Source organism: Schistocerca serialis, chromosome 8 (genome assembly GCF_023864345.2).
Source record: "Schistocerca serialis cubense isolate TAMUIC-IGC-003099 chromosome 8, iqSchSeri2.2, whole genome shotgun sequence".
Lineage (NCBI taxonomy): Eukaryota > Metazoa > Arthropoda > Insecta > Orthoptera > Acrididae > Schistocerca > Schistocerca serialis.
Genome location: NC_064645.1, coordinates 618975099 through 618987541, shown reverse-complemented (window position 1 = coordinate 618987541; position 12443 = coordinate 618975099). Strand labels below are relative to the sequence as shown.

The 12443-nt window shown below is 37.0% G+C and overlaps 1 protein-coding gene across 1 annotated transcript in view; it reads right to left on the bottom strand.

Moving 5' to 3' along the window:
- The window catches only part of LOC126416266 (rab3 GTPase-activating protein non-catalytic subunit), a 173441-nt gene that overhangs the window by 143725 nt on the left and 17273 nt on the right, over nt 1-12443 (bottom strand). Inside the window, exon 8 of the mRNA XM_050083899.1 lies at nt 8498-8637. Within this exon, the coding sequence (XP_049939856.1) occupies nt 8498-8637 (140 nt within the window). The remainder of the gene's footprint in view (nt 1-8497; nt 8638-12443) is intronic.

Sequence of the window (12443 nt, the reverse complement as noted above, 5' to 3'; positions counted from 1 at the left end):
ACTACTACTACTAGTACTAGTACAAGATCTTCTCTCAGTGTTTCCCATTTAACAGTTTGTACAAAAATAAGGAGAGACATTATTTTGTTGTGTTCAAGATGTCAACAGAAAATCTGAAATCATCTACTCTTTTGGTAAGACAATGTATAAGCTAGAAAGATTACATCTTTACCAGGTTAACACATTGCACATATTTGATGGCCTCGTAATTTTTCCTTGCAGTGAAACATGCATCAAATATAGTTGTTTAGTATATAATACACTAAAATCAGTGTAAGCAATACCAAGTTAGCAGTGGAAAATGTTAGGTTCAGATTATACGCTTACGACAAATTGTTAGAATGTTTATGTTGCATCTCGTTTATGTGTGTACTAACCATGATAAAAGTGCAGTTTTGAACATAGTTAGACTTTGTACTTGGATGGCTCACAGGTGATTCAAAACGTGTGAATTTTTGAGAACATATACTTAGACATAATCATCACAACCAGACATAATCATCACAACTCTAGTTTGATATCAGAAAAGCAATAAGCATCAGTCAGGGCACATCCAGGGCCAACTGTATCTATTGTGCCATACTAGCATACATTCACCAATGTACTTAGTTGTAGACTGCACAGAGGGTTTGAAATGGGTTTTCGATGGGATTTCCTATGTTCACAGAGGGACACAGTGGACGGCAGGGGAGTTGTAACTGACATGAAATACCACTGGCTTTCAAGTACCGTTTACAAACATTATGTGGCTGAGTTTCTCAAGGTATGAGCTTCCTAGTCCCTAGTTCTAAATTGGTAGAAGTTGTTACAAGTCAGAACAATTTGTGCCACTAGTGCTTTGTCGCCTAACACTGTCAACCTAACAATAACCGCACTGAGTTTACCATTGTTTGCAGCCATTAAAATTAATGAAGTAGTACTGTTTTGGGCTGAACTTCAGCATTAGTCCAACAGAAGGGATGCTGGTAAACAATAAACAAGAGCTATGGCGGCACCTCTTCTGGGTAAGATACAAACTAATTTCAAACCTTCACAGATGTAGCACTACTGGCATAAAATTTATGAAGCTGTTGGGAAATTATTTAACAAAAAGATGGAATAACTTTGGATTGGAGGGAGATATTATCAGGTGGTTTATGGTATACATCTTTGCATGGTCAGAAATTAAAATAAAATAATTTAATATACACTTTCCATGGTGCTCTACATAACTATTAAAGTAACAACAACACTGATTAATGTATGTAAATGATAAACATGAATAAATGACAATGAAAAAAAAATGATAAAAATAATTTTAAAATGAATCAACATATAACAGACTGGTAAGGATTGCTGAAACAGAAGAAATAGAAACAAACATTTTAAATGCAATGTTAAGGAAAATTTGTAAATAATGTTAAATGTGACTGCAAGTGTCTCTCAGACAACTATTAAAGTACAGACATTCAACATTGCCATGATGGGGGTCCTACATGTCAATTTCCCATAAATTTATCTATCTTTTCTTTTTCATGCACATGTTTAGCAATAAGGAACTCTGCTGCTGTGGGTAGAACATCAACTATGTCATGAGAGATGGAGGTGTTTGCAGCGTAAGGTTCCAATATAGTTCCCAGTGGTGTGCAGCCACCTAACCAGAGTAAACGATTACTGCGGTGGCTACCAAATTGTTGCATGAAAAGGACCTATGTTTTACTGTCTCCTATTCGTTATACTTCTGTGCAAGTATTTGTACAAATATTTCGTGTGAGTCTTAGTGACCCTCATTGCCTGTGACCATGATAACTACTACCACCAATTCGGCCACAGCTCATAAGAGTTTTGTTGGCAAGCATTTCATCCAATATTACTATATTTTCAGTTTCATCAAACTGTGTCATCCAGTGGTAATTACAAGCTATCCAAATATAATCTACTTTCTTTCCAGCTAGAGTTAAATATTTTTTTTACGACTGAAAAAGTATTGTAAAAAAAATTTTTACTGCTTGTAATATCTCAAGTAAGTAGTTTGAAGATAAAGCACTGTCGTGTATGGAAACGAGAAAAGCCTCCACAATTTCAGTTAAGACAAGTACTACAATACTTTCAGTTTTGTAGCCCATTATTTAATGTAGGCAATTTTCAGTAACAATCATTGTTATTTTAACATTCATGTCTCACCTCCTCATGCAGTGCCAGTTTATGTACCCAGTACCATACTGTTATTAATATAATAGAGGGGAACATTCCACGTGGGAAAAATTTATCAAAAAACAAAGATGATGTGACTTACCAAACGAAAGTGCTGGCAGGTCGAAAGACACACAAACATACACACAAAATTCAAGCTTTCGCAACAAACTGTTGCCTCATCAGAAAAGAGGGAAGGAGAGGGAAAGACGAAAGGATGTGGGTTTTAAGGGAGAGGGTAAGGAGTCATTCCAATCCCGGGAGCGGAAAGACTTACCTTAGGGGGAAAAAAGGACAGGTATACACTCGCACACACACACATATCCATCCACACATATACAGACACAAGCAGACATATTTAAAGACAAAGAGTTTGGGCAGAGATGTCAGTCGAGGCGGAAGTGCAGAGGCAAAGATGTTGTTGAATGACAGGTGAGGTATGAGTGGCGGCAACTTGAAATTAGCGGAGATTGAGGCCTGGTGGGTAACGGGAAGAGAGGATATATTGAAGAGCAAGTTCCCATCTCCGGAGTTCGGATAGGTTGGTGTTGGTGGGAAGTATCCAGATAACCTGGACGGTGTAACACTGTGCCAAGATGTGCTGGCCGTGCACCAAGGCATGTTTAGCCACAGGGTGATCCTCATTACCAACAAACACTGTCTGCCTGTGTCCATTCATGCGAATGGACAGTTTGTTGCTGGTCATTCCCACATAGAATGCATCACAATGTAGGCAGGTCAGTTGGTAAATCACGTGGGATACTGTGGTACGCAAGTAACCACAACACATTCCATAGTGGACTGCCATCACAATTTAGAAGTAAAAAGACCTAGCTCAGTTGTAGAGGAAAAATCTTTGAAATGAAACAAAGGCATAATCCGTATCACTTCAGGCAGGGGGTTTACCTTAATAGTCTTGGATGTTATTGAATTTAGCATATGTTGAAATTCAGAAGTAAGAAACATGTATTTTTTTGTTTTCTCCACAAAAAAAATTCCTGTCCCGAGATACAGGCCTCCAAAGATGACACTGCAAACACCATTTTGAAGATGCAAATTTCGGAAAATTTTTTAAAATGCTGTATCTCTGTAGCAGTTCTAGATATTTTGTTAGAGGTTTTTTATTTGAAAGATACTTGCTTTATGATTAAAATGGTATCCTAAATTTGGACGTATCTGTCAAAGTTCTTTTACTGTTGCCTTTTCAATTTTTTTTTATAATTTACAGAATTTTTCTTTTTTTCAAAAATGCCAGTCCAGAAAAGTTAGATTTTTTTCTGTTGATTGGTACCATGTAGTACTATATTTTCTGGAGAGGAGAACTTCCACTTTTAAGTTGGATAGGTTTTATTTAAAAAAATATATTTAACTTTAAAGGGTAATGTATGTCTTCACAGAATTTGTTTCTTACTGATTTCTCCGTTACAGTGTTTATTTCTATTGTCATTGTTGCAGTTATTTCTTATCACTCCTTTGTTGCAGTTATTTCTTTTCACTTTCATTACTGCAGATATTTCCTATACTTTGTTGTAGTTTCTTGTCAGTTTCTTTGTCGTGGTTGTTCATTGCAGGTTTCTGACTGTAGTTGTTCAGCGCCAATTTGTTTGCCGAAGAGACTTCTAAGAAATCTGAGACCATCCAGTTAGTTCTGTGTTTTCGTATGGAATTTGCCAATTGCCACAGTTGTAGTGTGTTATGTGAAAAGGACTACTTGAAATGGCTTCTGACAGGGCCACAGGAGAGTAAAGTGTGCTGACTATTTTCATATCAGTAAAAGAGTGAGATATATATATATATATATATATAGATAGATATATATAGATAGATATATAGATATATATAGATATATGTCTGCTTGTGTCTGTGTATGTGTGGATGGATATGTGTGTGTGTGCGAGTGTATACCTGTCCTTTTTTCCCCCTAAGGTAAGTCTTTCCGCTCCCGGGATTGGAATGACTCCTTACCCTCTCCCTTAAAACCCATATCCTTTTGTCTTTCCTTCTCCTTCCCTCTTTCCTGACGAGGCAACCATTGGTTGCGAAAGCTAGAATTTTGTGTGTATGTTTGTGTTTGTTTGTGTGTCTATCGACCTGCCAGCGCTTTTGTTTGGTAAGTTTCATCATCTTTCTTTTTATATATATATATATATATATATATATATATATATATATATATATATATGACAAAAAAAAAAAACAGACTTTGATCAGGTTGGGAATAAGTGTTCTCACTTGAAGACTCTGTTTCAAAGTGAAGATGTTCCCAGCGACAACTTTTAGTGTTCTAAATGTTTAGACAGAATAACAACAATGATAGTATCTGAACAAGGTGAAGCCTCCCTTCGTGCAGGTTTTGCATCAATAATGGAAGAATTAAATACCCTGAGAATCAGTCAGCTACAGAGGTAGGTGTTAGTCCTGTTAAGAAACCATGGTCAGTGAAGTCGAGTCATAAGGTCTATGCATCAAGAATGCACAGAGAAAATACTAAAGTTATGGATGAAAACACTACAGAAAACTGACCACACTCTTTAGAGTAGAAATTCCATCTTCTGAATAAAGTGAACAAAAGCACTCTTGCACCTCTTGCCAGGAATTTTTCACAAATATAAATTCAGCTGTTGAATACTGTGCATCCTATAGTGAAAAGGTGCAAGTTTTAAATATTATTCCAGAGAGACTTTTAAAGAAAACAATTTTGAACCATCTTCCATCAGTATCAAAGTACATGGTAGACAAATCAAGAAATGTGAGATCTGTAAAAGGATTCTTTGGAAGACCAGATCCCTATTATGGTCATCTTGTAGAAGCAGCTCAAGTTGAAATAGTGTAGTCATTTTATCTGAAAGATAAATGAGACTGTTCTCACAAGAGTGAAAAAATGACACTATAACCGTATCTGTGAGGTCAAAAAGTTGTGAAAGTGAAGAGCTACATGAATCACAGTATTATAGAAACTTTTGCAAATTATAAGAGCAAATGTACAACTTCACATATTGGAAGATCAAAATTTTATGCACTACAACCTAAGTAGGTAGTTCCACACCCACCCAGAGATGTCTTTTTATGTGTGTACTGCATGAATTTTGGGCATTGTGTGATAACTTTGAAGAACTTACGGGAGCATGTGACATATGACACCTTGGTTGGGCGTGCGAAGTCATTAGTAGTCTGTGACGTAAAGTGAGAGACTTGTTTGTTTCAAGAATGTGGTGACTGCCCTTGAAAGGGAAGACTGTCTTTACAGACACTTGGCCTGCAAGATGTAGCAGATAACTCTGCAGAAATTACATATGCAACATGGGAGGAAAATGAACTAATTAAGAAAACTGTTAGCTTTGACAGTTTCATTGATAAACTTGGTAAATGGTCAGTGAAAGCAGTGACACACCAGCATCTGAAGAAATTGCAAGAACAACACACAGCAGAAGTGAAAGGGTATGTACAGGCTGATGAACAATGTTTAGTGCTTCACTGTGATTTTGCTGAGAACTGGTCTGTAATTCTCCCACAAGAAGCACAAGGGTATCATTTGAGTAATGACCGGGTTTCAATTTTTATAGGAGTGACATATTTTCAAAACAAGACCACAAGTGTTGCAGTTATAAGTGATGACACAGGACATGACTCAGCACATGCTTCGCTAGCAATGCACAAAATTCTTCAACTGCAAAGAGGGGCAGAGAAGATCATCATTATTCCTGATAGTGCTCCTACTCATTTTAAAAACCGTTCACTTGTGCCAACTGACTAGGTACACAGTGCTACTGGCCACGGGAAGTGCCATTGTGATGGTGTAGGTGGCCTGCTGAAGTACCATGCTACAAAACATAATCTTTCCAGACAAAATACAGCTGCAATTCAGAATGCTGAGGATTTTACGAGTGTCATGAAATCTTACACATCCACAGCCCTTATTCTTTTGTCCAACGAGGAAATCGAAGAATTCAGTGAGCAGAAAGAAGAAGAATGGTCCAAACAAACTACTCCTGTGAAAGGAATTCAGAAGACACATTTTTGGACTCTCAGTGATGTACGAACTCATATTGCATGCACTTTAAAGAGCAAGAAAGAAGAAATTTCGTTTGTTCGGCCAACACCTCAGAAACAGCAGGATAATATTCAGATTCACAATCTGAGAAGGGGGGATGTTTGTGGCGTGTGTGTATGACTGTGACTGGTAGATTGCAGAGATTATAGACACCAGTTATGAGTTAAACATAACTGTAGTGAACTTCATGATACCACATGGACCAGCTGCTGGATATAGGTTTCCAGCTAAAGGACAGCAACAATCCCATCAGTGCTCACTTCCTGTTCACAATGTTTTGAAGATTGTAAGTGCTCCAGTTCCTCTTGGTTCAACAGGAAGGCATCACTCTATATCAAAGGAAGATACTGAAGCAGTGGAACATATTTTTATGTCCACTGACTGGGTAATTTCAGTACAAAACAGAGTGCACAGAGGGTGTATAAATTGAAAATTTTAAGTCCTTGGATCTTTCACACATATTTTGTAACCATTTAAAATGTTTGAAAAATGAGTGTCTTCTTCATCTTCCGAAATTAAAATTATGTTAAATAAAGCTAGGTTTTGATTTTTGAGAGCCCGTTAAGTGATGATAAAATGGGTCTTATGTACTCCAAAATTTCAATTGTTTATAAAAGCTGTTCAATCTAAAAGTGGGGGCTCTCCTTTTCAGGGAATGCAGAACTATACAGTAACAATCAACAGGAAAGAGAAAAAAATTATGGATTGGCATTAAAAAAAATTTGAAGAACTTTGACAGATAAGTCCAAATGGAGGGTTTCTTTGTAATCATAAAGCAATTATCTTTCAAATAAAAAAATCCCAACAAAATATGTAGAACTGTTCCAGAGATACAGCATTTTAAAATTTTTTCCAAAATTCGCATCTTCAAAATGGTATGTATAGTGTCATCTTTGGAGGTCTGTATTTCGGAGCAGAAACTGTTTTGGAGAAAACAAAAAAAAAAAAAAAAAAAAAAAAAAATGTGTGTTCCTTGCTTAGTCATTAATTTTAACATATGCTAAATTCAAAAACATCCGAGACTATGAAGGTAAGATTTGTTCCTAAAGTGCGCGTCATTTACGACGGCGGCCGAGGTTAGGTTTGTTCTGCGCATCTGATGTCACAAAACACAGTCAGCCAATGAACAGAGAACGATGTTGCCAGAGCTCGACTGCAGTGCAGAGCACGGACGAGTATCTTCAGGTTTAGAAACGTTCAGTCACAAATAAAGTAATTGAACAAAAGCAATATCTTGATAGCAGACTTTCTATAAAAGAAAGTTTGGAAAAAGCATTCTTTGTACCAATTGCTTCATATTCTATTAATTAATTAAACCAAACAAGCAATAAGCCTCCTAATTCAGGCGATAGCAAGGAAATTCATTCTCACTAACCACTTTTTCGTGACGCAATAAAGAACAGCGGTAATTGTTTATTTTCTATTGTAGTTCGACGAAACGTGAGTAATTCATAGTCATACCAGCAGTGTTTGTTGGTATTTTGCGTGCTTCTTTAAAGTCCTCCGGGAATTCCATTGAATGACGAGCTGCGGTAGCGTAATGGTTAAGGTGTTTGGCTGCTACGCAAAAGGTTCTGAGTTCAAACCTTATTTGCTGCTTGGTATTTTCTTTATTTAAAAACAATGTTGAAGTGTCTTACTTCATGAATTTTATTCGTTTGAATGTAATTTTTTGAAATTTCTAGTGGCAACTAAAATCGACCATACGGAAAGTATACTCTATGGACTTTTACCTCTGCAAACTCTTCAAAATTTCGTGCAATGGTTTAATGCTGCACAGTAACTGCGTAGAACATCGAAACAAAATTAAGTCATTTATGGGGGGAAGGTATCAGTTAAGAAGATGTGTAAAAAATCAAATTTTTGGCCCAAAAATTTTTTTTGTGAAATCGAATGATAAGTGTGTCAAAGCAGTCGGAACACCAAGTGTCTGCACAGGCGAGCAGTGCAGTGATGACAAAATCGTGCACAGTGCGGAATGCGGGAAGCACGTCTCTGTAGCAGCAAAAGGGTTAATGTGGCCGTGGTTGCTTTACTTCATAAACGGGGCGCTCCCCCCTAAACGTAAGTTTGCGAACGATACTATACTATGGCGCTGCTTCTCTTGGCGCGTGCAACTGGCAACGCAGCAATCTCCCACATCTGGGCAGGCATGCGTGAGCCGCCACGATAAAAGAATTGAACCATAGCCTGCCTGAATAGATATGGACTATGCCCAAAGTACAATGCAACAGTGAACAAATACTTTTCCATGTAGCAAGTATGAGAACATACCTTTCCACATACGAAGTGCAATTCCTTTATGATTGTCTATTAAAACAATTCTTCCAAGACTGTCTGTTACAACAGACAGTCTTCTATTTGGAGAAATAATAACTTTATCACCATTCCTCATCTGATCACACAGACCAAACCTGAAATATAACTTACATGTATGTTAGTCGATTCTAAAACAATGAACAACAACAAAAAATCAAATTAAAAACTTACTTATTAAGTTCCAAATTGCCAGAAACAATCTAAACTGTGAGTGACAGTTATTAATGTGTAGTGGAGGCTCACTCCCAAAAACAGAACCGATATTTCATATTAGCTGTATATTTAGCGTAAGTTCAACATAACATTATTGTAATTATAACAAAAATAAATACCAAGAAAGTGCTTCTTTTTTCTTATTATTGTCTTCTTTTAATCAAAAAATTCAATTAACACTACTACTGCACTTAACACTGTTTGTAGGACTGCTTATAACAGACAGTATAATCATTACACTCCTGAGCACAAGCTTGGTGTGAGGAAATGTGGAAATTAGACATGTCCTTTTCAAAAGAACCATCCAGGTAATTTCTACAAGTGATTTCGAAAAACTGCAGAAAACCTAGCTCTGGATGGCTCAGTTGCCCCACATGATAATCCAACATCTTAACGACTGCACAGTCATGCTCAAGTTCCCCAAAAGTTACATTTGTCAACTGTTATTTATCAAGCACAGTGTTGTGGCCACATTAAAATCCATCAACTTCATCTCCAATGTAACTTTACTACCAGTAGCAGTGTTATAACTTGGTGCCATGACAGGTTGTCTGAAGAAGGTGAATCAAGAAAGGCAACTAGATCAGTTTAGCATACATTTGAATAATTCTATGAAAGAGAAATTGAGACATGGGCATACAGAGCTTGCTGTTATTCAGGGAGGACTTACTTCACAACTGCAACCTCTTTATGTCACAATAAATAAACCATTTAAAGCGTATATGAGAAAGGAATGGAACAAATAGATGATGGATGAAACCCAAAATGAACTCACACTGAAGGGAGCTTTAAAATGACCTTCAATCAAACAAGATTGTCAGTGGATAAAACAGTCTTGGTCAACAGTGGGGGAAGACATCATTGTTAAATCTTTCAAAAAGTGCAGCATAAGTAATGCTCTTGATGACACTGAAGACCATCCTATACACAAAGAGGGCAACGATGAAGACAAAGAGGCGGAAGAAGAAAGTTCAGCTGACAATTTTCAAGGATTTTAAAGGTCTGTTTGGTTTTATAAACTAAGAATTTTGTTAGTCTGACTTTGCAATCTAATAATAAAAATGGAAAAAAGTATTATTTCTTAAAAAATTGCTAAAAATTAAGGTGCATCTTAGAGGCCGTAGTGTCTTATAGCCCGTAAAAATATGGTAGTATGATATACAGCATGCACAAAATATTAAATAGCATCACTCCAAGGAGGCAGAATTCCTGACCAGTACACACCTTCAAGAGGTGAAATTACTTGCACTGCTGACAGAAATGCTTAAAGTAAAACAGTAATCCTAGCTGCACGAAATAGAGGTTTCTTCTTCAGGCACGAAAGGGGAACATATAGCTCACAAAAGCAGAATTACTGTTCAAGTGTTTCTACTTGTGTTACCAAAAAACTCACATCCTGAAGGTATGTAATAACCAGCCATGAAGATATATCAATGCAGTTACATTATGGTGATGCTAACACTAGAGATTGACATTATGGAATAAAACTGAATCCTGCACTTAAAGAGCTCCAATAACGTTTAATATTAATGAACTTGTGAGATGCAGCTGCAATTATAATTTTAAGTTTTATTTTCTCAGTGCAAAGTGAATTTTCAGTTTACATGAAATAGCTGTGGCAACAACAGAAGAATAGGACTTGCTTGTGTGTGTATGGTTTGGCCTAAATAAATATACTTTCTGATGTGTCTGCTGAGAGGTGTGGCTGCAACCTGTGCTGACGTAGTGTCTTTTTATGGGGCTGCCACTAGTGGTACAACATGGAATGCTGTGCCAGCTCGAGAGTGCAAAATTCACTCAGTGCTGACATCAGTGATTCCTCCTGTCAGTTACCTATGTGACAGTTGGTTCAGTTATTCAGTCTAGTGACAATGGTTTTAGAAAAACTGAAACATTTAGTGTCAGCTATTAGGCATAAGAGCAGCAAATAACCATGCTCTCTCTAATCGTCCTAGAGCAAGGTCCACGTGAGCATCAATCCCCATGTCTTACACTTAATCACTGAGGATCAGAAACAAATTTATACACCAGTTTTCAAACAATATGTGGATTTGGGACAATGGATGAAACATGGATCCACAACTACACACCAGAGTCAAAACAGCAATCAAATCAGTGGACAGAAGCAGGTTCTTTAGCTCCACAGAAGGCAAAGAATGTAAGCAATGGAAAAGGTCAGAACAAGTGTTTTAAGCTCCACAGGATTTCTGTTAAAAAGAGACATGGTTTGCAGAAAAACATTATCTTTCACTGTAACATGCATCTACCCGCAAATAATGTCTTAACAATGGTAAAATTGAGGGATCTGCACTGTGAAATGTGACTGTAATACAGCCAGATGAAGTATATTAACGTTGTAGGAGACTGTGTTGAAAAGTAAAAGCTTTCTGAAACCTAAAATTCTAATTTTCACCGTAATAGGTAGAACTTTACAGACCACCCTTGTTTAGCTCTGCGTAATTTTAGTGCTGATGTCAAGCTAACACATGTTTAAAAGGCAAATATTTCTTGCTAAGATTATTACATTACATACAACTGACATAGTTTTAACACACTACCATTTTGTATATCACCATCGTCAACCATTTGGCAATTACTGCTGGATAAAAGACGCTCCCACACTTTTCCATGTTATACAGTTTTCAGCTATGCACACCAATGTTTCTCGTGCAATATCAACAACTCAACTTCCATTAGGACATGTACTAATCTTTCACCTCTTGGAATGTAGAAATGAGATTTTTCACTCTTCTATCAAGCATGTTTCAGCCACCAGCATTTCATTTTCACTACAATTATAGCTTTGTCTTCCAAACCAGGCTGTTCTGTGATCCATTTGTTTGTTATTCTGTCCCTTCTAGTAATTTTCAACATGCATCTCTCCAATAATAACTGAGCAACCTACAATTTTTGAATGGGCTTCACATTAAAAGTTTATGCCTCTCTATGTCAAAATTGGTAATTGAAACTAATATTAAACTTTCTTTTCCATATACGTTGTAATTCTAGTTTTTAAGGCTTTAGTTAGTTTACTGAAGGAACTCTAGGCCATTTTTGCCTTTCTGTTCATTTTCTTCTCTGTCCATACAACTGCCCTAGAGACAAAAGCTCATAAAGTGGTACTAAATATCTTTCTCTCCTGACAAAGTCTGATGGATATTACAGGAATAACAAATAGATTATTCAGTGTACTAACATAGGCATGTTAGCAAAGGTTTTTTCTGAAACTAAGTCAGAAGCATACTTGAAATGAAAGAACCGTGACAAAGTGTTCACTCATGCGCATTGTTCTATTCTGCTTATGACTTGCATATGGTCCATTGTGCTATATCCAAGTCTAAAAGCAGGCTTAATTAGCAATGTGATACCAATGGCACCTGTTGGAAACTGTATCTTTACATGTGCATGCTTGGGCCTCAGCTCATTTGTCAAATGGATTCTAGTCATGTGATTGCTCTCTATGTACTCATATTCTCACTGTCAGCCCATGACCCAATGAAACTTGTTATTTAAGACTGTGTTTTCTTGTGTTCCTAGTTAGAACATAAGTGGCAACAAACAAGGACAGGATTTTCGTGTGTTCTGCATCATCAGGATTTACTGCTGTTCATCCCTACCACGGAGGGTCTACTGAAGTTGCTCACCTAACAACAACAGTGTACAGCAGCTGTGTGGAACAGCTGTTGGC